At 48.6% G+C, this 25,909-nt stretch overlaps 1 protein-coding gene across 2 annotated transcripts in view; it reads left to right on the top strand.

The window, feature by feature from the left end:
* Window positions 1–25,909, top strand: part of NAV2 (neuron navigator 2) — a 251,405-nt gene that overhangs the window by 108,370 nt on the left and 117,126 nt on the right. For both annotated transcript variants that reach the window (XM_080908845.1, XM_080908844.1), the window contains exons 10-11: window positions 704–812; window positions 3,332–3,721. In XM_080908845.1, the coding sequence (XP_080764971.1) occupies window positions 704–812; window positions 3,332–3,721 (499 nt within the window). The remainder of the gene's footprint in view (window positions 1–703; window positions 813–3,331; window positions 3,722–25,909) is intronic.

Below are 25,909 nucleotides of genomic sequence, written 5' to 3'. Positions count from 1 at the left end.
ATGGCTGTGTCTGTGTTCGTTTTAAAGGCCTGGGAGATCGACTTCTCCCAGAACTGACCACACAGCTGCTAGTCAACAGCACATATGCTAGAAGCAAGGGGGAGGCAAACCCTCCCTGTAATGCAGGTGGTTTTGTAAGGCTCTTTTACGACCCAGAGAAACAAAGGGCACTCAACATTTTCTTATGAGCAGAAAAAGTGGTCTTAGAGGTGTGGTCAGTCCTGGCCTGCACACTTGGGCATCTATTCATTTGGGCAGACAGACAGACAGACAGACAGGCAGACCTGCAGGTAGTCATCCTAACCCACCCATCTATATTCATTCATATACATCCATCTATGCACACATGCATGTATCTGTCCTTCTATGCATACAGACAGATTGACTTGCAGGTATGCATCCCCATATCCATCCCATCCACGTGCGTGTGTGTGTGTGTATGTGTGTGTGTGTGTGTGTTCACACATCCATACATCCATCTATCTGTGTGTGTGTGCATCTGTTTATCTATGCAGATGGACAGATAGACATGTAGGTATCCATCCACGTGTCCGTCCATCTATCTATCCATGTAGTGACAAGTCCTTACAGCAAATAAGAAGCTGGACACAGATCACCATAGCAACCCCCCACTTGGTTGCTGTTCTTAAGAACCTCCTAGTCTAGCAGAGTTAGACTGATCTTAAAACGCTTGCTTCTCCAGCGGAAGACCCCGAGGCTCGGCGGCTTCGGACAGTAAAGAACATCGCGGACCTACGACAGAATTTAGAGGAGACCATGTCCAGTTTACGGGGAACTCAGGTTACACACAGGTATGGGCAGTGCTGAATTGCTTTGCTGAGAGAGCTTTCTGGGAGCTCCTTCTGACTCTGCTTCTCTCCTTGTACCACCCACAAAGTGGTTTGGTTGAGGGTAGAACAGATAACCTTGTCCACAAGCGTGTTAGAATCCACAGAGAATCCAAGACAGTACAGGGAGTGAAGGGGATGAAAATTAATGTAGACAGATACCACCCCAGAGAAAAAGGTTTCCAAGTTCACAGCCCAGAGGAAATTACTCCAGCTCCACTTAAAACTTTATTTTACTTGCATTTTTCAAAGCTGCAGCGAGCCATTGGAAGGAGCAGGTGAACTATGTTTGACCCGTGTGACACACTGAGTGACTTGAATTCCTACCAGGTCTTCTGACACTCAACACCAATGTTGTTGGTCATGCACGCGTATGAAAGATGAGAGAAAGCGTTTGTAAAACTTCTCCCTGTTTAAGCTATGGTTTTGTTGGAAGGTTGTTTTTCTTTGTTCAGCGGGACCCTTAAGGAGGATGTAATGTGGGCACTCCTCCCTGATTTTGGCAGAATGGGGTCTCACAGTTTGTTTTTGGCTTTGCAAATCAAAGAGGCCCAGGCTACCCGCTGGGCTCCCAAGGGTTCCCTCTCCAGTTTCACTTTCTTTGGTCGTGGGAGGGGATGCGGGGCTTCCCCCTTGTGTCTGTTGCTCTTCTCGTTCCTGTGACTAAATAACTAAGGAAAGCGACTTAAGGGAGGAAGAAGTTTGTTTGGAATTTTAGCTTAAAGGGATATAATTCATCGTGGTGGGAACGGTGAGGCAGCTGGTCCACAGTCCGGAAGCAGAGAGAGGCGAACGTTGGTGCTTAGCTTGCTTTCTTGTTTCTATTCAGCCTGGGATTTTTTTTTTTTTCAGCCTGGGACACCAGCTCATAGAGCGATTGTTCGGAAAAAAGATGAAGAGAGTGTGTGGGGGGATATGGTCCATGGAGGTGCGGCAAGGCCTGGGGGCAAGGGGGATGCATTTGGGGGACCCATGTTGGGAATCCCTTCCCCCTGAGGGGCCAGCCACACGACGGTATAGTACAGAATAGAGTTTATTCAGGGCATGGGGAAGGGAGTTAACAGGGTAGTAGAGGTAGAGAAAGAGAGAGAGAGAGAGAGAGAGAGAGAGAGAGAGAGAGGAAGAGGAGAGGAGGAGTAGGGGCCAGCCATGAGCACTTGGGAGGGGGAGGGGGAGAGAAGTGACAAGGTGGGAAGAGAAAGAGCAGGAGAGCAAAGAGCAGAAACACAAGAGAGCAAGAGAGAGAGGAGGGGCAAGCAGCCCCTTCATAGTGTCAGGTAACTGGGGCAGAGCATACCTGGCTGTTGCCAGGTAACTGTGGGGTGTGGCTTATAGAATCCCACCAGAGATGACACCCACAGTCAGGGTGGATCCTTCCACCTCAACCTAATCTAGACTCTCCCTCACAGAGAAACCCAGAGATGTGTCTTCTAGATGATTCTCAGTCCTGTCAAGCTGACCAAACCCATCACTAAGAGTCTTGGTAGGCACTTTCTCTCCTACGGAGGCTAGACAACGCAGCCCAGCTAGAAGAACATGTCCCACACACAGGCAACAGCTTTGGGGATAAATAAATAAATAGTCTTGGTAGATCAGGGTATCAGCCACTATAGATTCTGTCTTCAGAACCCGTGGGTCCAAGATGTGAAAGATGAGGTCAGTTCCAGGACTGGGGACTGGAGAATAGGACAAAAACAGCCACCGGCACAGGAATGGAGGAAGCGCCTTCCTTACCCCTCGGCTGTTTGAAGGACTTGGATCCTGATGTTGGGTCCTGTGACCTCATGAGTAGGCATGAGTCTATCACCTTTCTTTGCATCTAGTCACCTGCATTGGAGGTGTGCAGTTTTAGGAGCACCACCTCGAGCTGCTGTAGCCAACCCTTGAAGAAATCAGGACACAGCAACTCTGGAACAAATAAGTCGGAGGGTCCTTGGTCACTTCTTAACAAGTTAAGAATTTGCTGTTGTCTGAACTGGAAGGAAGGCTCCAGTTTTCCAGCAGGATGAGGCTTTGCACTTCAAGTGTAATTAAGAATCCGTGAAGAGTGTCTTATGCCACATTTTAAAAGAGGACACCTTAGGCTGGAGAGATGGCTCAGCGGTTAAGAGCACTGGCTGCTCTTCCAGAGGTCCTGAGTTCAAATCCCAGCAATCACATGGTGGCTCACCACCATCTGTAATGAGATCTTATGCCCTCTTCTGGTGTATCTGAAGCCAGCTACGGTGTACTTAGCATATAATAAGTAAATAAATCTGAGAGAGAGAGAGAACACGCCCCAGCAGGATTGCCAGAATGTAGGCAAATGCATAACTTCTCTTTTTCCTCATTAGCAAAGGAACTACGCTCCGTGGTACTTGGTGCCTGCTGCTTTATCCTGTTCTGTAATTAAGACTCCCCCCGCCCAGTTCTGAACATTTACAAACCATCTAACCTGCACCCATTGTGGGGAGGTCTAACCCAGGTTGGTTTTATGCTTTCAGTACATTGGAAACCACGTTTGACACCAACATCACCACGGAGATAAGCGGCCGCAGCATCCTCAGCCTCACAGGAAGACCCACTCCTCTGTCCTGGAGACTCGGACAGTCCAGCCCCCGGCTCCAGGCAGGAGATGCCCCTTCGATGGGCAACGGGTATCCACCTCGAGCCAACGCCAGCCGCTTCATCAGTGCCGAGGCGGGCCGTTATGTGTATTCGGCCCCTCTGAGAAGGCAACTGGCCTCCAGGGGCAGCAGCATCTGCCATGTGGATGTCTCAGACAAGGCAGGAGATGAAGTAGACCTGGAAGGCATCAGCATGGACGCCCCCGGCTACATGAGTGACGGCGATGTCCTGAGCAAGAACATGCGAACTGATGACATCACTAGCGGGTAGGTCAACAAACGGGAAAGCCTGGCCCTCGCGTCCCTCTTGCCTGCCTTTACTAAGAGGCCTCATCTGCATTCGCTAGAGGCTCCATGGTGTGGTGGGGAACACAGCTGGGCTGTGATCCAAAAGGAACCAGTTGACAGACTCAGCTGGGGACCCACAAAACTTTACTATGTAAACATGGCACCATATGCCAGCCTTGCTCTGGGTAACTGCCCGACTGGTGGCCTAGCCTCCTGGGCTTGTGTGACCTGGCTGTTTCCTTCCTCTCAGGGTTCATGCATCTCCCCTTGGCCTTCCTCCCACCTTGCTCTCCCCCGCTGCGCCTCCTCCCTCCATCCCCCATCTCCACTACCTCTTTCCAGCCCCACCATCTTTGCACTGTTTCCGGGCTTACACTCTGGTTCTTGGTCTCTGCGGAGCCTCCTCCCTTTGGCCACTGCATCTGACGATTCATAATCATCAGGATATGAACCCAGAGGAGGGAGGAGGGGAAGGGGGGTTATTTGTGGCTTCGCTTTGTAAATGTCATTTGCAACTCTCTCTTTTGCCTACCCGAGACTTCATCTGTTCACATGACTTGCTCTGAAGTCGGCTAAGACCATCTTCACCCCTAATGTCCTAGCAATGGAAACTGCAGATAAGAAAAGTCAGGGCTAGCAGCCATATAAGTTCCCCGTGGACACGGATGCAGAACCTGTGGTGTGTTAGTCATGGCTGCAGCCCCCACTGGCTGCCACATACCGAGTTGGTGCCTCTATGTGTTACCTTGCTCCATCCTAAGGGTAAATGACGTCATAGTCCTTGGCTGATAAACGAAGGAAGAAACTGGAAAGGGAAGGCAGGAAAACTTGCAAGTGCTTGTGTACCTGTGAAGAGGCAGAGGCCAGGGCTAGAGCGACATTACCATCACTTAAGAGCGCACACCATTCTTCCTGGGGACTCAAGTTCAATTCCCAGCACCTCTGCCTCTGTGGGCACCGTCACCTGCTGTCACCTGTCACACACCTACACTCAGACACATAATTTAAAATATATGATTTTAAAAAGAGATTGGTAGTGGGGGCATGCCAGTGCTTGGGAAGCAGAGGCAGGTGGATCTCTGTGAGTTCCAGGACAGCCAAAGTTACACAGAGAAACTGTCTCACAAAACTAAAATGTATAAGTTAGTAGTAAATGAGTAAGTAAGTAAAGAGGCCAGGAAAAATAGCTCCAGGGCCCATTGGGTATAACCACTGTGATACGCCATCTTCTCAGTACCTGACAGCTGTGCCGAAATAGTATGACTACTCATATTATTATTATTATTATTATTATTATTATTATTATTATTATTATTTTGCATATTTATTTTGCCTGCATATGCGTCTGAGTACTGTGTGTGCACCCGATGCCTGCAAAGGTCAGAAGAGAACCTCCAGGGACTGATGGTTACATCGCCCCCACCACCACCCCCGTTACAGGTGGTTGTGAGCTACCCACAAAGGGTGCTGAGAATCAAACTCACGTTCTCCTTAAGAGTAGGCACTAAGTCATCTCTCCAGCCCCACCTACAGATCAGCACAGGCACAGGTAGCTGGGGAGGTGGTTGAGTGCCTTGGGGTAAAAGCTGGAGGACCTGAGTTCGAATCCCAGCACCCACATAAAAAACTGGGTATAGATTTGTGAGAATTAACTTGACACTGTGAGGGAGAAGAAAGAAAGAGGGTCACAGAGGCTTCTGTCTACTACCCTACCCCTGGGCTCAGTAAGGAACCCTGTCTCAGAGAGTGACAGAGCAGTTGTCATGGCATTGTCCTGTGCACAAATATGTATACTCTCTCTGTGTGTCCTCTCTCTCTCTCTCTCTCTCTCTCTCTCTCTCTCTCTCTATCTATCTATCTCTATCTCTATCTCTATTTCTCTGTCCCCCTCCCTCTCTTCTTTCTCTATGTCCCTTTCCATTCCTGTCCTCTCCCTCCCTCCCTCTCCCTATCTCTGTCTGTCTCTGTGTCCCCCTCCCTCTGTCTCTATGTTCCCCTCCCTCCCTTCTTCCCTCTCTCTCTCTCAAATATACACTAAAAGACACTTAAGAAGAAAGCAATGCAAAGCATAGCCGTAGAGATGTTTGGATTTTGTGCTGAAGTTAGGAACATTTTTAGGTGGTAAAACCTTCGAGACCAAGAGCTACTAAATTTGTGCAGTCTTAACAAATTTCCCCCATCCAGAAAAGCATCAAACGCCAGTGCCCTAATGAACAGGCCCGGCATAGTGTGGTCAAGTCAGCATCTTTGTGTGTTTCTAGCTTTTCCGTGAGCACTGCAAACAGGCACATGTACAGTGTGTATACAAAACTGAAGTGCACAGAGTGGAGTCTTTTACTATTGTTTAGGCAATTTGGGCATCCAGCACACCTGACCCCGAGTTGGTCATTCCCCATTCACATTTTGGTTCCCCTGAGGCTTCTGTACCCTGTGACCAAGAGCTACTTCCTTGCTATTGCAGGATAACGGGTTGAGTAATAGAGTATTAATAGTGTCCACAAGGTGGAGACATGTGCACACTCCGGCCGAAGCTTAAATGTCCCAGGGTTTCCTTCTCTGCTTCCCCGCTTTGAGCTTAGAGAAGTGTAGATCATGCAGAAGCCTAAACACACCCCCTTGTGACTGAATCCTAGGAACTCTGTGCTTTCCTGAAGAATGCTTTCTACTCTAGGAATTTCCAAACCAGAAGAGGCAGCCTAGGGGATACTTAATGCTCTTTTCTACTGGGAACTTCCTGGAACACTTGCTAAGCCTGCCCCATCTGTGAAAAATGCTTGTAGGGTTCTGCTGTGAGGCCAAGTTGGCAGATCAACTTTGCACGTCCAGGGGCTAATGTCTTTCTAAGCCACTTCGTTTTCTTTTCTTAAACGGACACAGTTGTGAGTATCAGGACTGGCCACTTTTTCTGCGCTCCAGAATCTGCTCAGTACGTCACTTTTGAGGCAGCGGTGGATGGATGAGAGTCCGTCAAGGGTTGAAGCCCCATGCAGCCTCTTGTGAACCCTGTGATGCCTAGCATACCATCTAAATTCATCCAAACTCCCTAAACTCTCCTGTCACCAGACGCACATTGTAACCTTCTGGCTGACCTCTCTTTCAGGTTGTGTCTTGTTACAGATGTTCATCTAACAAAGACATGACATTTCCACTAGGATCTCGATGTCCTCTCAGCCTGTGACATATGGGGACTTGGAAGCAATGCATTGACAAGCTTGTATCTAGATATTCACTTGGCTTAGGGGAAGCATAGTCTCAATGCCTGAGCCATCTTTATCAGGTTAGAGGCTCTTTAAGGAAAATGTGTACGGGGCTGGAGAGATGGCTCAGTGGTTAGAGCACCAACTGCTCTTCCGGAGGTCCTGAGTTCAAATCAGCAACCTCATGGTGGCTCACAACCATCTGTGATGGGATCTGATGTCCTCTTCTGGTGTGTCTGAAGACAGCGACAGTATACTTATATAAAATAAATAAATCTTTTTATTTAAAGGAAAATGTTTGCAAAAGTTGACAGCAAATGGATTCAGAAACCTGCTATGGAAATTAGGTCTAGTTTCTGAAAACCTGTGGCTTTGTGTTTCAAACGATGCTGGGCCCTGGCTCCAAGTATCAGCTGCTTTTCACGTGTAGCTTGTGTTCTGTATGTGCACACCTGACCCTGACGTTACCGCATCACTGTGGAGTCTAGGTAAGAGCCCCATGGAGAGGACAAGTGTCCCTCTGTGTGTTTATCACACCCTGGTGTGTAAGTATGTTACACTTCATCTGACCCCACTCCTTCTTCTATCTGATAAGTTGGGTCTTGGTTATAACAGAAAAGGAATTAAGGTGACAGGAAAGGATCCCTTAGCAAGTCTTGATGTCCGGAGTCAGTCCTGTGCTCTGATGCTAAAACTTCAGAGTGCCGTGTGGCACGGAATAAAATTATAAGAGCAGACATAGCATCCATGTGTTTTGAAGGATTTCTGTCTTTTTTCTTAAGATTTATTTATTTATTATATATTAAGTCCACTGTTGCTGTCTTCAGACACACCAGTAGATGATATCAGATCTCATTACAGATGGTTGTGAGCCACCATGTGATTGCTGGGATTTGAACTTGGGACCTCTAGAAGAGCAGTCAGTGCTCTTAACCTCTGAGCCATCTCTCCTGCCCCTTTTGCCCTTTCTCAAGGGCAGCACTAGATTGTATGATCCTTTGAAGTATAAATGTATATCCCTTCCTGGAAAACCAGCCATTTAAAACTTAACCTCAAACGTCCCCTTCGCTCTCTTTAAGAACTTTAGGTGGCTTCTGCAGCCTTTGCAAATGGCTCCAAAGTAAGCACAGGACACTCTGTGGTTTATCCATCTGTCTCCCATGACTTATCCAGTTATGGCCCCTCCCACAGTCTGCACTTTCCTGGCTGAGTCAAGTGTGTCATTGACACAGTGAGGCCTGTGTTTGGGCCATGCCACTTTGCCACGTAGCCCCTTTCCCTGGTGAGCCTGTCTGGCTGTGCCCAAAAAACACCACCTCACAGACATGCCCCCCTATGTGGGTCTGTCGGCCTTGGCTCATCCCTAAACAACCAGGTAAACCTTTCTCATGTGAATGTCTCTGGACTGGCTGGTGTCACATAACATGGCCTGGGAACCAAAGGGACCAGTGATATAATCCCTGCTTTTCCAGACAAACTGGAACAAATTCTTAATATTAAAATCAGAGATGATGCTTAGCACCTGGCAAAGAATCATAGGTACTCAAGTACATGTGTGCATAGATACATGTATGCATGCATAAATAAGCCTGCATGTTTTCTCCATAGGAGCTTCTAGAAGGACAGTGCCTATCACTTGCCTAAGTCCAGAGAGTGAGGCATAGTAGTCATTCCATGTTTTGTGGCTGTTTGTGACGCCCACTCTGGCAGGACCTCCCAGTGGTCCCTGTCATTGGACACATAGAGGAAGCCAGCTTGGCCTGTGATATCACCTAGTAGCCAATACGGATGTTGCTGTAGCCCCGTTGCCTTTGAGTGGCACTGTCCTGTTAGGGTGGTGGTATTTCGGTTGCTCCTCAGCTGTGGCTAACCAGCATGGGAGACAAGGCAAAGCTGCGAGCACTCTGGTCTGCAAGACTGAGATCTCTACAGCCCAAGTCCCCTGCTCAGTAGCAGACAACATCCCATCAACAGAGGTGGGCAGATTTCTCCCAGGAGATGTAATTCCTCAAAGAATCAAGGAGCCTTCCCCCGCTGACTGGCTCGTAACTCCATCAGTATTTCAGGATGTACCTCAGCTCAGGCTGATATCATAAAGTGGCTTAGACTTGGGTTTTAAATAGTGGATGGGAAAAAAAAATGGGGTCAGAGAGATGGCTCAGTGGTTAAGAGCACTGACTGCTCTTCCAGAGGTCCTGAGTTTAATTCCCAGGAACCTCATGGTAGCTCACAACCATCTATAATGGAATCTGATGACCTAGTGTGTCTGAGGACAGCTACAGTGTACTCATATAAATAAAATAAAGAAGTTAAAAAAAATAACAACAGAGCAGAACAGATTCAGTGAGGCCTCTCTTTCTGGTGTAAAAATGTCGACCATGTATTTGCATGGCAAAGAAAGAAAAAGCCTGTGTTTTCCCCCCCTCTTAGAAGGATGCCGTCCCAGCCCAACTGTTTTTAAGACCTTGAGGAGACTAAATTACCTCCCTTCCTCTGGATCTTATCTCCTGATACCAGCACAAGTATCCAGTCCATACAGGGCATTTCTGCATACTAGGTGTCAACTACATGAGCCATATCTTGGCTTCCCCCGGCCCCCGTTAGGACCAAGACTCCTCTTGTTCTCTCAGTCATCTGAGGCCGAAAGTATCTGTGTGCGCCCGTGGTATGTGTGCACATACCTATGCCTAGAAGGGAGATGTGCAGAGGAGGACAAAGCCATACTTAACACATGCTCTGAAGAGTAAGGTCACATCTGTCTTGAGTGCTCACACACCTTCATTGGCTGACACAGTGGTGGTCCCATAGTAAACAGCTCATAAATGAGTGAATGCTTCAGCTGGCGTTTAGAAGACCAGCCCCATTCTCCTGCATGAATATGTGTCCGAGGTCAAAGCCCTTTAGAACCCGCAGGTCCCAGGCACTTGTTCTGGCTTCTTAGCTTCCCCTGTGCTGCCAATGACAGCAGGAAAGAGAAACAGCACAGAATGCACCGGGCCATTTGCCCTGTGGACCAGGGCACTTGTCCTTCTCCCACTGAATGTCACAGGGCTGTTTGTTGGTTGAGGTGTCTTTCCCCAGACAGCCAGCAGGGGGGGCAACAAGTCTCGTTCATTGCTTGAAAAGCTCTTACCTGGTTGCTCCTCCCCACTGTCTTCTTAGGACTAGCCTCAAGCAACTTGCCAGGCTGTTGTTGCAGGCAAACTGATAGAGGAGGAAGCCTGTGTATGCTGTTCCCCGAAGCCAAGATAAGTGGCTTGTGAGGAGGTTGTCCTGGACAGCCCTGCTTCAGGCAGTTTCTGAGAGGGCGCAGTAGACATCTCTGATTTGGAAAGGACCTCAGCTTGTAGATTCCTGCCAGCACCCAAGAAGGTCCTTCTGCCAGCTAGCTGCTGACTTTGGAGATGTTAGGAAGATTGACCATCATGGATAGAGAGGGAGGCTCTTTCCTAGCACCCCTGTGTGCTCACAAATCTCGGGGCTCTCTGGATCCTGTAGTTGAGGAAGTTGATAGACATTCTCCTATGTAGCCATGACTGCTTAAGTAAGTAAGTAGTGAGTACACTTGTGAGTAAGCCAGTCTCCAACCCTCTCCCCAGGGATGGTGGGGCTGAGAGCTCTAACCTATTAATCATGTGGTTGGTTCCTCTGACGACCAGGTGCCATTTACAAATAGCTCAGCAACACAGATGCAGGTGTGGTAGAAAGGGGTTCATGGAAGACAGTCTTCTTACCCCAGTACGCAGGACATTCTGAGAGTCCAGGCTCTTGCTAATGATGAAGGGCCGAGACCAAAGCTTATTTAGCAGTGGCATAGCAATATTCGGATTTGGATATTCGCTGGGAGTTCTAGGTTCATCACAACCGTTGCGGCAGAAAAAGAAGGGGGATTATTAGGAAAAGCCACACTTCTGAGAGAGGAGCAAGGGTGGATGCAGTAGCTCCAGTGTTCCTGCTACAGAAAGGGTGGGGCTTTACATCACATTGTGCGGGTGTTTTGGTTGTCCGCACACGCTGCTGTGTCAAGTACATTCTGAACATCTTTACACCTGTGTCTCCTTAGCATCTTCTTAGCATTCAGTGGAGAGACTGGGTCTGGAGTAGGTTTCCCAGCCATCCTCTTGGACAACTGAGTTTCTTCAGTTGTACAAGGTCTCAGGCAAGGCTTGCTAGGTCTCACTCTCCACACTGCTCTCCTGCCTCTAGCGTGAGCCCCTTGCTCTGACAGATGGTGCCACTCCTCCCTCACCCCTCCGCACTGAAAGAGCAAGAAGTTCTTTTAAACCGGGTAACGACCCAGGGGCAGGAGACACACCTTGGCTTCACACGCTTTCACATTCTGCCGCAACACACTGAAGAAGACGTTCCTCATGTTGAGGGTATCAGTGGTTCCTGTTAGCATGAAGAGCCAATGTGTGGGGCTTTTAGGAGAAGTCTGGAAACAGTGCTGGGGGGAGGGGGCTTTGTGGTCTCTTGACTCTTGACCAGTAACCCTCGTCTGAGGATGTTGCTTTTAGAAGCAGTGACAACGGGGCTGAATGGTTCCTGGCGCCTGTATATCTTTCTAACTCCCTGTGGCCATGGCGATCAGTACCAAGACCCCAAGACGCTGAATGTGTGCATACAGCCTAGCTCAGCCTGGCTCAGAGGCGTTCTCAGTCCCCATCTCCTTGCCCCCAACTTCTTCTCAGACCTCAGATGACAGAAGGTAGTGGAATGAGTCAGGACTGAGATGGGAACCTATTGGCCTGTTGGTTGATGTGAGCATTAACTGCTCCACCTAACGACCCACTGTGCTGTGTCAGAGAACCCCATGATGACTGATCAGCACCCCTCGGGGCTCTCCTTCCACTCCCCACCCGTGCTCTGCCCTGTCAGCTGTCTTACAGGACAATATTCCCTTCCTGTCTCCAGGCTCCATGTTAATAGTCTCAGCAGGTGCTCGTTGGTGTCTGTCCTGACTCAGCTATCCTTCAGGTATTCACCATAGGGGAAGTCCACACAGGGCCCATTCATCAGCTCTCGAGATTTCAGTTGGCATGTATTAGCAAGTATCTCAGTCCCAGCCCTTAGCTGTGCCCTCAGGTGTGAACTTGTTTGCCCGTGTGGATCATACAATAATCCTTTTTGTACTAAAATCGGATCACTGAGGCCACTCTCTAGTGTGAACCCATGAACTCACACTTGGACGGGGGCATTTTTGCATGCAGGGAATACATCCCACCCTGTAGCCTTCGATGTGTTGTCAAAAAAGACGGAGGCTAATATTTCCTTTGCCCGTCCAGGTGCTAACTCCCAACTCCAAAATTCAGATTTACTATGCTACTGTCCTTGAATGCACTGAAGCATTTTAAACCCCCGAAAGACATGAGACGTTGGTCTGTCGTGTTGCTGTGTCTTCTGCTTTGTGAGCTAGCGTTCCGCTGTGTCCCTGGTGCCTTCCTGTATCCTCTACTCTCTATTGGAGAGCAATATTGAGTCCTCCTTTCTCTGCAAATGAATACTTGTTGAGAAGAGAACCAAGGTGGCAGGTGGGGCCACAGTTCTCTTGAGTTTCCTGTTAAGCCTTTGTGCCACTCCCTTCTAGAAAAATCCATCTCGTAGGCTTTTATTCGAAAGCCACTGGTGTTGCAAATCCCTTCCCAGTTGCTTTGGCCTGGCCAGCCGCAAGAATGGCCTTGACAGATTTATGGTGTCGAGGTTGGAGAAAACCAGATTGGAGTAGAGATGAATATGAAGAGAGTCATCTGGATGGAGTCGAGAGAGTCTTGGCCCTGAGACAGTAACCCCACGCTGAAAGTCTCCAACTGGAGGCCTCCTGTGCCGAGACCCTGATCAAGATAAGAAGAGGCTGAAGCTTCATCGTGAACAACGCCCCATCATGCTGGACACTCTCCAGTGGGAGTCAGAGAACCCGCCAGCATTGCTTAGGAAAACTGCTTCATTTTCTAAGTTGTTTTCCATGTGTCTGAGTCCTCTGCCCTTCTTAGCATGTTCTCAGTGATGAGGCCGTGATGCTTCTGAGGACTAGACGGACTGAAGGACATCAGCTAATTTTAGGGAATTAACCTTTAACCGATAGAGACACGAAAACTGAAAGCCTACAGGGTGGCCCTGGTGTACGTTGTAGGGCCATCCCCAGACATGATCCCTCCTCAGGATCTGTCTGTTTTAAAGTCTGCAGCAGCTAAAATGAGGTCCACCTTTTATATCGAATCATAACCCACAATGAATAGCCAGCATTTGCCGGGTTAAATGTGAGTCTCGTTGAAGAGAGAACTTCACCACAGCATCTAGGGCTTGACTGAATACCTAAGCCTCACAGCCAAGCCAAATTGACACACGCAGTTCCTCCTCTCAGCCTGCCACGGGCCTTGTGTGGGATCCAAAAACAATGAGTTGTCTGAGACAAGAGATAACTCACCTGTGCCCTACAGACAAAGAACAACATGGCAGGAGCTCAAAGCCAGACCATCTGTAGGGAATGGGACCGTAGTTGAAAGTATGTGTGCCTCAGAGGAAGCACTGACCCTTTTTGCAGGCCTCCCAGCATCCCTGAGTCTCGAGACTCAGGTGCTCATGAGAAACAGTGACTTGGTTTCTTCATCTTACTTCAACAGACATACTGGCCTGGATTCCCAATGGCTGACGCCTTCTGAGACTCAAATATGAAATGATGTGTCCGTCCTGTCTAAGGAGAGGCCCTCCTATCTACAAATCATGGCCACATCGCCTCTTTGATTTTGGGAAGGGGAAGCAGGGGTTTGCGGTTATCTTTGCTACATGTTTGGAGTATGGGTCTCCCATAAGAGCTGTGTGTGTCTGGAATTGACTGGTCATCTCTTCTGCGATTGGGAATTTCATATATTGGAGCAGGCAAGTTTAGAGAGTGACATCAAGTCAAGTAGTCAAAAACTCCGGAAAAAAGTAGACGAGGTATAGGTTCTGTGGAGGAGGTAGAAGGAAGGCCGTAGAGATGATTCACCATGCCCACCCACCATGTGTCTGTGTGCCTCTGATCCTCAGTTTGAGAAGTCTCTGTGGTATTCTAGTTATATACAGGGACTGTCTCACCTCTGTGTCAACTGGACAAACAATTCCTTGAGATAGAGGCCAATTTCCTTCTCTATTTACCTTTGTCTGTTTGTTTGTTGGGTCTGGTTTTTGAGACAGGGTTTCTCTGTAACCCCGGCTGTCCTAGAACTCACTCTGGCTGAGTTTCAACTCACAGAGGTCCTCTTGCCTCTGCCTCCCAAGTGCTGGGATTAAGTGTGTGAGTCATCACTGTCCAACTCCCTGTTTATCTTTGAGGAGGCTGAAGCTCAGAAAGGGAGTTGCTTGGCTGGGTCACATGGGTAGCGATATCTGGAACCAGCTGTTCTCAGAGACTAGATGCAGTATGTGTGCTCCCAGGCCTTCGCCGGCGGAGGAAGACTGGAAGATAAAAACGTGAAAGGAAGAATCCGGAGCTAGCTAGCGAGGGACATTCAGAAGGGTGGGGCTCCGACTACTGGGCTGCTAAGATTACTTTGAGAATAGGCATTATTCACCATATCAAAGTGCAGAAAGTAAATATCTATGGAGTGTCTGTGGACATAAAAGGAATGTTTTTATATCACACCCCTCCCCAAGGTTCAAGGAGTCACCACAGAAGAAAAAGTGGAAAGACCGTAAGAGACAGCGATTAAAGAGACCCAGGCAGACCAGCGTATTCTAGTCTTAACAGCAGAGCTATAAGAATGAACTCACATCAACCATTGGTTTCCCTGTGTAAGACCCGCACAAGGCTTAGCTAGTTAACACTCCACTGGGGGAGGGATAAGGCCCATGAACTATCCTAGGTGATGAGCTATGGTAGATGGGAGAAGTCAGTTTTCTTTATGAGTGTGAGTGGTCCCTGAGAAATAGCCAACACTGCAGGCCCTGGGAAGACAAGGCACTGTCTAGCACTGTCAGGGTGTCATTGTTCCCGTCAGAGACCTGAAAACTTTAGCACAGGAGACACGTCATGTCCCATATCACACACCCACAAAGGGCTACACACCTAAGCACTCAGCCACTGAGACCCCAGCCTTGTCTCTTCTGGTACCACCCCCTGGTGGATGTGTCTAATGTTTCGTGTTCTCCAAAGCCTGCCGTTCCTTGGGTTGATAGTGGAAGAGTAAGGGAGGTATTGAGTGTTTGCTGGCTGGAAAAGTGTCAAGGGTTTGTTTTGTTCTCGGTGCCAGGTCATGAGGCGTTGAGAGCAAGGCTGGGGTCTGTTTGGGAGATGAATGACGGCCCAGAGTTCCAAGTCTGAAGCATACATATCATCTCCACTAATAGAAACTAGATATGGGCGGTGTAGAAAGTGTTCAGCCAACAGAAGGTCCTGAAGAACCAAGCTCTGACCACAGATGGAATTTGGACTTGCATTTTTCACCGCCTAGAACACTAAGATGACCCGCAGTGAAAAGTGCAGATGGATGGGCTGCCAATCAGAGCAGTTAGGTAGTGGGCAGGGCTGTTTGCAATGTCGGAAACACAGAGCTCCCTGTCCTGAGTGTTTTCAAGACCGGAAAGCTGTGTGTCTAGGAGGCTGCAAGGGGATTCCTTCAAAGGAAGACCTTCCAGCCGAGGATTCAGGATGCCCTGGTTTACCCGAGTCACTGGGGTCCCACAGTCAGTGGAACAGAACTCGGTGTTGCTTTCTGGGAAAAGTCTCCTGGAAAGACAGGACTCCATAGCTCAGGCCAGACTGGGCATTCAGAGTGACCTCAAAGAAAAAGAAAAATTAACCCATGCCTGTTAAAGTCAACACAAAACCTGCTCCGGCGGCTGAACTGACCATGAGGGGATTAAAGATTTTTGTTCACTTGTTCTTGAGACAGGGTTTCATGCATCTCAAACTGTCTGGAAACTCGCCACGTAGCTGGGGGTGCCCTCAGACTTCTCGTCCTTGTTCTCTACCTCCATGGTGCTGAGACTGCAGCTGTGCACACAGCAGTATGCCCACTTCCCTGCTTCGCTAGCATCTGAGTCAGGTTCAGAGGAGGAGTGGACTATGGCTGCCGAGACCCCACTGTAAGCTTATTGCCCACAAAGCAGCCACTATACCTCCTGCGTTTAGTGAAAAGAAGGGGCTGAAAAGGTGACAACATCAAACACACTTTTTAACTGCAGCTTACAGAATTCAGCCATGTTGTCTGTGAAAACACTGGAGCCAGTTAAGGAGTGTAGAGAAAACCAATCAGGGACTCCATCCCTTAGCCCACGTGTCACCGCTGTCATGACTGCTGTGTTCATTTAAGGCAAATGATGGTTTCTGGTGGCCCCCAGTTTTGGCCCCATTTCCTCTCCCCGATTTTACTTTCCCTCAGTCTGTCCAGCATGGCAGCTGACTGCTGTTGGTCCTCTCCACTCTTGGCTACTGTCTGTCCAAGGAGAGTTTGCCCGTGTGCTTGGCACTTAGCTTCTAAATAACTCCTGGCTTCAGCCCTCTACCCCCGTGGCTCCAGCAGCTGCCTTGCTATATAGGAAGAGACACGTACACTTACAAGCCTGTGCCATGTCTGTCCCTTCTGGGGACAGACCTGTGCCAATCATCCTGGCCAAGGGGACAGCCTCCCCTCCCGAGTTCTGTGAATGCCCCACATGCCCAGCTTCTGTGGTGCTGGGAATGGAACCCAGACCCTTTGCAAAAGCAGTAAGTGTTCTTAACTGCTGAGCTATCTTTGCAGACTCTGTTTGCAATATATGCTTATAAATTTTTATTGTTATATGTGTCAGTGAGGATGTGTGTGTGTGTGTGTGTGTGTGTGTGTGTGTGTACTAACTTCTCCAAGGCTTCCTTGACAGTACTTCCAGGATGTCTCTTGAGGGGCCCTCTTCTAAGAAGCTTTCTCTGGTACTTATCTCTGTGTTTACCCTTGTTGAGCCCCATGCAAGGCAGCTGTGAAGTCATGAACCTGGATTTTTGTGTCCCCAGCATACAGTCTGTCACCTACCTGACAATAGCAGCTGCCTGAAGTTCTGTTGAAAAAGAAAGCCATAGCCTGAAACAGGAGCTACTTCCAGAACAAACACCTACGTGTAGCCCTCTTGTAGCCTACTCTTTCTTTGGCTTTCCCCTCTCCCAGGAACCGCCAGAAATCTGGCCATTTTTACCTTGTGACTCAGCCTGCAGAAGAGACATATCTGTTACAAGCCCATCCCTCACAGGGCCTGTTCTCAGGACACCTTGACATTTCTCTCAGCTGTGAGGTGAAACTCGTGTGAACCTCAAGCGTGGTGCCAGACACTCACTTCCTGGTGTCAAACAGGTCAAGGCAGTTCCCCTGCCCATCTGCTTAAGCCAGAAGAGCAGGAAATAGAGGGGGTCTGATCCCACCCTCAAAGGTTACAGTCATCTTCTAGAGAGAACATAGAATTCTCAAAGCCAGCTTACGTTTTTGACTGTAATGTAAGAAGAACTTGTATCATGTGACATTTTAGGAGTCGAGGGAGCAGATCGGAGACTTTGGGAGGACAGGTATAGCCATCCCAGAAGCTTAGCCAGTGTATCTTAATGTGACAGATGTGCTCTCGGGGAGAACGTGGTGTGGCTAGGAATGTGTGTGCATATAGAAGTCAGAGAGAAGCCTTTGGGTGCCCTTATTCTTCTTCCTGGTCTGAGACAGGGTCCTTGGTTGCTGTGTTACCCAGCTAGTCATCTAGTCCATGAGCATCCGGAGAGTCTCCGGCCTCTACCTTCTGCTTCCCACAGTGGGATTCTGGATGCTCACCCTTTGAAGTCCAGCTTCTTTGTGGATCCATGGGGTCAGAACTCAAGTCCTTAGGCTTTACCCACTGAACCATCTCCCCAGCTCAGGAAGTGACTTCTGACAGTGCAGAAACTGTGATACTCTTGTGGTTACCACATGTTGTTTGCTGTGCTCTGAGGTCATTGTGGCAAACGCCCCTTGGCCACCTCAACAGACAAATGGATCTCCACCAGGTGGACTGTCCTGGGGCCTGGAAATCTCTCAGTCTAGACCACTAGTTAACAGATACTTCTTGTCATATCTTGACAACGAATTCTTAGGGAAGCTGAGGCCCATATTGCTGATTTAGGGATTTAAGGTGACATTTCTGATAGGTGCTTCCCAGGGCAGAGTTACCAGTGTGCTTGTTTTAATTGCATGTATGTAGAAACTGTGACCAGGAAGAGCCCTGGGATTTTTTTTTTCAAGTATTGGATTATACTCGTATGATACTAGTCTAGAGGATATGTGATTGCTCTCTTATTCTTAAAATTAGATTTATGTGTATAGATATTTTGTCTGCATATGTGTCTGAGCCTAATGCCAACAGAGGCTACAGAAAGTATCTATCTGCTTCCCCAGAACTCAAGTTAGGGACAGTTGTGAGCCAACATATGGGTTGAATCTGTCTCCTCTGGAAGAGCATCTAGTGCTCTTAACCACTAAGCCATCCTTCCAGCCCCTGCACACACGACTTCTGCAGAGCTATAAACGCAGAAGAGCTCACATGAAGACAGGCATCAATTATCTGTCAATGAAATGGGCTTGTCAGTGGCAACCATATGCCACATTAACATAAACTATTAACGTATTTTGATGGGGGTACTTTGAAGGGAGGAGGGGCTAGTGTATTCAATGGTTACTGTACCACTTTCTTATTAAGCCTTAAAACGCTCTGAGGATCAAGGTATTTTAAAAATAAATAAAGATTTAGTTTGAACTCGGCTAAGGACAGCCTACAGCCAAGAAGCCATGGCCCTGGAAAAAGAGTGTTTTCTCTGAATCCTTGGTGATTCAGGCACATCTGAGTTGTGAGACTTCCTGGGTATTGGCATGTCTTTGTTCAGAGTGTTTCACGCCAAGAAAGAGCTTAAAGGGGCTCTGTCTAGAAGGCAGTCTCCTGTGTGCTGAGATGTGTCTCATCTTTCACAGTGTGAATAGAAAGCTTCCTGCTGGTGCTAGAAATATTTGCTGCAATCCACACTCACAGTTGAACCACAATAAAAAAAATTCAGTCAAGACAAAAATCCCAGATATGGGGCAGGGAGGGTATTGGATGGTATAGGGGCATGGGGGGGTGTGGAGATGAGGGGCATGGGGGTGGTGGGCAGCCTACACATTTTCCAAAGCTGGCAGTCATCTCCAGAATGATGTGCAGCAGTTGCCATTTTGAGCATGGATCCCGGCGAAAATTTCACACATGCCCATTTATTTAGATAGGAGGTGCTAAGGAGACTGGTTGTACTTCCTGGCTCTCTGTCCACCCAAGGATGCATTTCATTAGCCTTTTCAAAAATCAAAGCTCTTGAGCCAGAGGAAATGGGTTGTCAAGTAAGCATGAGTTCAGTCCCCAAACCCAGGGGTGTAAGGAGGAGAGGCTGACTGTGGCTCAGTAGTTAAGAGCACACATTCCTTTAGCAGAGAACCCAGGCTCAATTTACACCCCTCCCATATGGCAACTCACAACCTTCTCTAACTCCACTTCTAGGGGCCCCAGTGCTTTCCTCTGGCTCTGAGAGATACCAGTCCTCCATGTGATGTTCACATGCGCCTGACTGTCTGCAAAGCAGCCTCACACAGATTTTTTTTTTTAAGGTAAAATTAGAGAACCAACTTTACAAAGCTGTCTTCTGGCCTACACACACACACACACACACACACACACACACACACACACATACACGAAGAAGAAGGAGGAAGAGGAGGAGAAATTTAGATTATTTTCTTTGTATGGTGTATGGCTGTTTCTGTGTGTATATACACTTATATATCTATGTTTGTGCTTGGGAATGTGTGCACATATGTGTGGAGCCAGAGATTGACACTAGGTATATTCCTTTGCTAATATCCACCTTTCTTTTAATGAGACAGGGTGTGCTGGCTAGTCTTATGTCAACTTGACACACAAATTAGCGTTGTCCGAAAGGAGGGAATCTCAGTTGAGAAGATGCCAAGATGCCGCCATAAGAACCCAGTAAGGCATTTGCCTAATTAGTGATTGATGGGGAAGGGCCCTGCCCATTGTGGGTGGTGCCATGCCTGTGTAGGTGGTCCTGAGTTCTGTAAGAAAGCAGGCTGAGCAAGCAGGGAAGCAAGCCAGAAAGCAGCACCCCTCCATGGCTCCAATAGGACCTACCTCCAGATTCTTGCCCTGTTTGAGTTCCTGTCCTGATTTTCTTCAACGATGAGCAGCAATGTGCAAGGGCAAGCTGAATAAAGCCTTTCCTCTCCAAATTACTTTTGGCCAAAACCTTAAGACACAGAGTAGCCCTGATTGGCCTGGAGCTTTCAATCTAGATCAAGCTAGCCTTCAGCTCACAGAGATCCATTTGCCTCCCCAGTGTGGAGTAAAGGCACCCATTAACACCCACGGCCACTTTAGTTTTTAACACAAGGTCTCTCAATGGACCTGGAACTTATTGATTCACTTAAGCTGGTGGTCCAGTGAGATCCAGTGAGATCCAGTGAGATCCAGGGATCCGCCTTATTCTACCTGCCACCCCTGGACTGGGTTTACAGAGTCCAGTCTCCTACCTCCTGCTTTTATACAAGTGCTGGGTATGTTAGCTCAGGTCCTAAGGCTTATATACTAGAAAGTCTATCTACTGAGCCATCTCATCAACCCCCCCAGCTAAAATTCTTATCATATATCTTTCTGCATGTGTAGCTCCTTGGGTATGCTAAATTGAAGTCCTCTGGGAATTAGTGTTCCATGGACTTTCAACACAGTATGAAGCAGCTCTTCCCAGGCAGTGGTTGGTTATGGTGGAGGCAGAAGAAGGTGGAACTCTGAGTTGGAGGCCAGCCTGATCTATGGAGTGAGTTCCAGGACAGCCAGGGCTACATAGAGAAACCCTGTCTATAGATAAATAAATAAGGAACATCCCGTTGCATGTTTGTAGAAGATGCACAGACCTGGGCACCCCATTTTACTGCTGTGCAGACATCTCCCCTCCGGTATCTGTCACTCTGCATGGTAAGGTTAAGACCGTGCAAAGATGAGGCGGAGTCACCTGGGTGCTGAAGTCAGGGGAGCAAGTGAATGATGCTGCTGCTGAATCCCACCCACCCCACCCCCTAACCCTACCCCCCCACCCCACCCCAATCCCCCTCACCAGCCCCATCCCTCCCTCCTGCTGCAAACACAATGGGAAGCCAGCCAAAGGGACAGCAGAACCAGTCCTGCTGGACCCTTTTTGGCATGAAGCCTGGAGGCCTGAGAGCCAATGCGTCTGATTGCAAATGTGTCAAACAAACACATTGGCTTCCACTGGGATTCAAAGAGATATGACTTCAAAGGTTTCCACTTTAGATGGTGGCCTCCAAACTACGATTGGTTGAATTTGCTTTTAGGATTTTTATGTGTAGGGCCAGAGAGATTCTCAGCAGTGAAGAGTACTTACTGACTGCTCTTCCAGAAGTCCTGGGTTCAAGTCCCAGCCATCCCATGGTGGCTCACCACCATCTGTAATGGGATCCGGTGCCCTCTTCTGTCATGCAGGGGCACACGTGCAAAGACAGCACTCATGCAAAGAGAGCAAACGTGCACTTAAAAGATTTTATTCGTAGTGTCACCGAAATGTTGCATATGTCAAAAAATACCTGCCCCACCCCCAGCCCCAAAGCCCTAGGAATACAAAGGGTATGATATCTCCCGTGATGGTGCACAGCCATAACCTAAAACCCAGGAGGTGAAAGCAGAAGGATTTCAAGTTTGGGACCAGCCTGGGCTAGAGTGGGACCCCCCACCCCCACCCACGTCTAGAAATAAGCAAGCAACAAAGGCATGCCTAGAGGTGGGTGTAGCAGAGGGACTGTTTCTATATCTGCAGTCAGTACCTCCCCACCCACCCCCTGTTGGGCAGAAGTCACTGCCTTTGTTGTGTTTGAGTCCGCAGGGGAGCTAGCTGAAGTGTGAGGCCCAACTTGAGCCACCTGGACAACTGCCCCAGAGTCCTGAGCCTGCTAGCAACCCCCACATCCCAAAGATGTGTTTGCTTACAGGGTGCTCTCTCCTTCTGTACCTGGTTTTACCAATAGAAATGACTTACTTAATTCTGTAATGCCCGGTCGGGGGTCGGGAGCCCTAGACCCTGCGATCGCACCTCCTCTCCAGCCTGTCTGTCTTCCCTTGCTGATCTCTCTGCTTCTGTGGCCTGCTGAGGCTTCATCTGATTAGCTTGGCAACCTCTTTCAAGTGCTCCCTGGAGGGCGAGGCTCTGTTGACAAGGGCCAGCCCGAGTAGGCTGCAGACCTCCTGGGTTCACTTCTACTGTGGCTGCCTGCCTGCTTCTCTACATCCAGAGAACATTTTATCCAAGCCAGGAGCGAGATGGATGTGTATTGCAGAAAGGCCAGGGAAGGAGCTGAGTGTCCTTCGAGCTGAAAACCTCCCCAGTGGAACAGTTCACAGCTTTCAAAGTCTGTTTGCTAGGGTTATGTGCCCTGTGCTCAGAGCTGAGGTGGCTTAGTGTGGCTACAGGTGGCTGACTGTTCCAGAGCTGGGCAGGAGAGAGGAAGAGGAAGCTAGGGATGTAAGTAGAACTCCTACATCCTTCTGGAAAGAGAAATGTTGGAAACCTGTTGAGGTCCTGAGGAGCTAGCAGCCCCCCAGCAACAGCAGAAAGCCGCGCAGAAAGGTAGGAATTGTGTTCCGTATCCCTCAGCCCTAGATGTTGGGAGGGTTTCAGCAAATGGCTGATGAGAGTGTGGATGTGTGTCAAAGGATTGACTATAAAGGCACAGAATGAAAGCTGGGAGCTTCCTACCTCTCCCTGCCCTCACGTGTAGGTGTGGGTGTGGGTGTGAGGAGTGTGAGTGTGGGTGTGAATGTGGGTGTGAGGAGTGTGGGTGTGAATGTGGGTGTGAGGAGTGTGAGTGTGTGTGTAAATGTGAGTGTGGGTGTGAGGAGTGTGGGTGTGAGGAGTGTGGGTGTGAGTATGGGTGTGAGCGTGTGTGTGAGTGTGGGTGTGAGTATAGGTGTGAGTGTGTATATGAGTGTGGGTGTTGGTGTGGGTGTGAGGGGTGTGGGTGTGAGTGAGTGTGTGTGAGTGTGGGTGTGAGTATAGGTGTGAGTGTGTGTATGAGTGTGGGTGTTGGTATGGGTGTGAGGAGTGTGGGTGTGAGTGTGGGTGTGAAGAGTGTGGGTGTGAGTGTGGGTGTGAAGAGTGTGGGTGTGAGTGTGAGTGTGGGTGTGTTGCCAGTGGGGATCATTTGTAATTCTAGTCCTGTTGCTACAGAGAAACTTGAGCAAGGCCTGGTATTTTCCCCAGAAACTGCTGCTGGGTTTTGTTTTATTTTATGTCAGTCTGGGGGACCCATCAACAGGAAGTAATGCATGGTGTCTTTGGCCTGGATGATTTTTGTTTCCTTGAAGATAGGACATCTGTGAATGGCATGTGTCACCCTTGTACTGAAACTCCAGTCAGGAGGGTTCTGAAAGCAAAGAGCTAGGTATTTGCTTAAATTCAAGTGCCACCATTTTAACATTGGCATAGAAAAATTGCCCCCCCTTGTGTTCCATTTTTGCATTTCATATGCATCATATTAAATCAGACACAGCAGCTGCCGCCTTTGGTAAAGACCTTGGGTAAAGATCCGGAGTCTTCAAAGGGATTAGGCTACTCTGCTAGGCTGGCATTCTGCTTGTCCTTCTGTGACCCACAGGGAGGTTTATCCATCTAACTTCTAAGAGGCCCTAAGCTAAAAGGATCCTTTTACAGGTTTGTCCAGAAACTCAATTTACATCCTAATAAACTCAGAGAATCAATGCCACCCTGGGCTGTAACCCGCTGAGTGCCTTGAAAGCGCGTGTTGTTTGGCTGCTAGGATGTGGGGGTTCAGGGTTGTTCATCAGCTCACCTCCCACTCCTGGCTTCATGCAGCCCCCTAACTGTTGACACGCATGCGTGTGTATTTATGTTGATATTTGCCAGGAATCTCACCTATGCCCGTTTGCTTGTGCTCACTTCTAAACTAAAGCTGTATCCAAAAGTTCGCAGACACAAATGCTTTTCCTCCTCCGGTTCCCACTTTCATGTCTTGCGGCAGAGAACTATTTCCTTTTAGCACAAGCTTTGCCTGCTCTAAGTGTACTCGAGTAAGTCGAGTAAGTCGTTACCTGCCTGGTTCCTTCCCCATCCTTGCTTCCAGCTCTCCACAATAGTGACTCCCCCCCCCCCATGAAGGACCCTGAGCTAGGCAGACTAGGTTGACCAGTGAACTTTGAGGGTACGAGGACCTGTCCCTTCCCCAACAGTCATTCAACCAGTTTCACTTGGCTCTATGGTATCTCTGAACCTCACTGCACTTGAAGAAAGGAAAGGATTTCTTTGCCCAGCCTTGGACTCTGGTGTGTTTGTTCCAACGAATGCTGTGGGATTCCAAAGCCTTCTCTTTAGCCTAGTGTGAGTTTGAGGCCAGCCTGATCTACAGAGTGTGTTCCAGGAGAGCCATGGTTACACAGAGAGACACTCTGTCTCGAAAAACAAACAAAGGGGCTGGAGAGATGGCTCAGTGGTTAAGAGCACTGACTGCTCTTCCAGGGATCCTGAGCTCAAATCCCAGCAACCACATGGTGGCTCACAACCATCTGTAAAGGGATTTGATGCCCTTTTCTGCTGTGTCTGAAGACAGCTACAGTGTGCTTACATATAATAAATAAATCTTTTTTTAAAAAAAGATGACTTTCATAAGCAAAGAGAAAAAGCATACATGAATAGGGGTGGGGCTAGAGAGGTGGTTCTGCAGTTTAAAGCATTGCCTGCTCTTTCAGAGGATTCTCAGAACCCTCATGGTGGCTCTCGAACATCTGCAACTCCAGTCCCAGGGGACCGGGCACCATCCTGTGTCCTTCCTGGACATCAGCATGCATATGATGCACACACATGCACACGCAGACACACACATACAGACAAAACACCCAGGCACATAAAATGAATTTAAAAATCCTTAAAACTATATTTATAGTTTATATATTTATTTATTTAAATAATTCTCCTTGGAAATAGGGTATGGAATGATGGCAGTACGGAAAGTCCAGTGGGGCCGTTACTCGCTTACCCAGTACCTTCCTGTCTCTCCATCCGGAGCTGTCAGCCCCATCTGTGTCCCAGCACTTTGCCTCCCGTCCCACGCAGTTCACCATTCTCCCCGGTATTCCAGCCACAACAAACTCCTCTCTGCCCCTGGCTTACCTCTTCCATATTCCCTTCCTGCTTTGTGCTGTGGTTCCTTGTTCCTGGAAGGATTTTCTTTCCATTAGCAAAGCCCGGGCCGCCAGCAGGTTTCTACAGCATTCTGACACCTGTGGAGTTGCCCACCTCAGCCCCCAACCTCCTAAACTTTTTCTTTTTAGATTTTATTTCTCTATTTATTATTTAATTATGTTTTATTATTTATTACTTATTTATCAACTATTTACTATATGTGGGCACACTGTAGCTGTCTTTCACCTCTCTGGCCCCAGGTTGGCACAAAGCCTAGTGCTTATAAACGTGCCCAGGAGATCGTAGAACCATCGACCTAGGGTGTGGATACTTGGAGTAGATGCATTATCTATATTGATTATGAGATGGTCCTGTTCTGGAGGACTTGGGAAGCTTTGGACGGTGGAAGCAGAGACCCTGGACTACTGTCACCGCAGAACTCAGGCAGGCAATGTGGGAATCGTACAGTAGCCTTCGGGGTAGGCAGGAACCCATGTGGCAGATACAGAGGCGTCGAAGCTCCTCATTGGACAACAGTGATAATTGTTTCTGTCCCCAAGGAGAAGGCAGGTGTGGTGGTGCTGGGGCTCTGGGACTCAGCCCTGGATCAGCTGTCTCCTTAGCTCGTAACCTTGAGCAAGTCATCTCATGTCCCCACCCCATGTGAGCTTCCGCTAGAGCTGCAAAAGGTGAGGTAACCTTCCCCAGCTGTCTTCCTAAGTCCTCAGAGCATGAGTCTGTTGACACTGAGCCTTGGCCAGG

This window comes from Micromys minutus (assembly GCF_963924665.1).
Source record: "Micromys minutus genome assembly, chromosome: 32".
Taxonomy (NCBI): Eukaryota; Metazoa; Chordata; class Mammalia; order Rodentia; family Muridae; genus Micromys; species Micromys minutus.
This window is presented reverse-complemented; position numbering and strand designations above follow the sequence as displayed.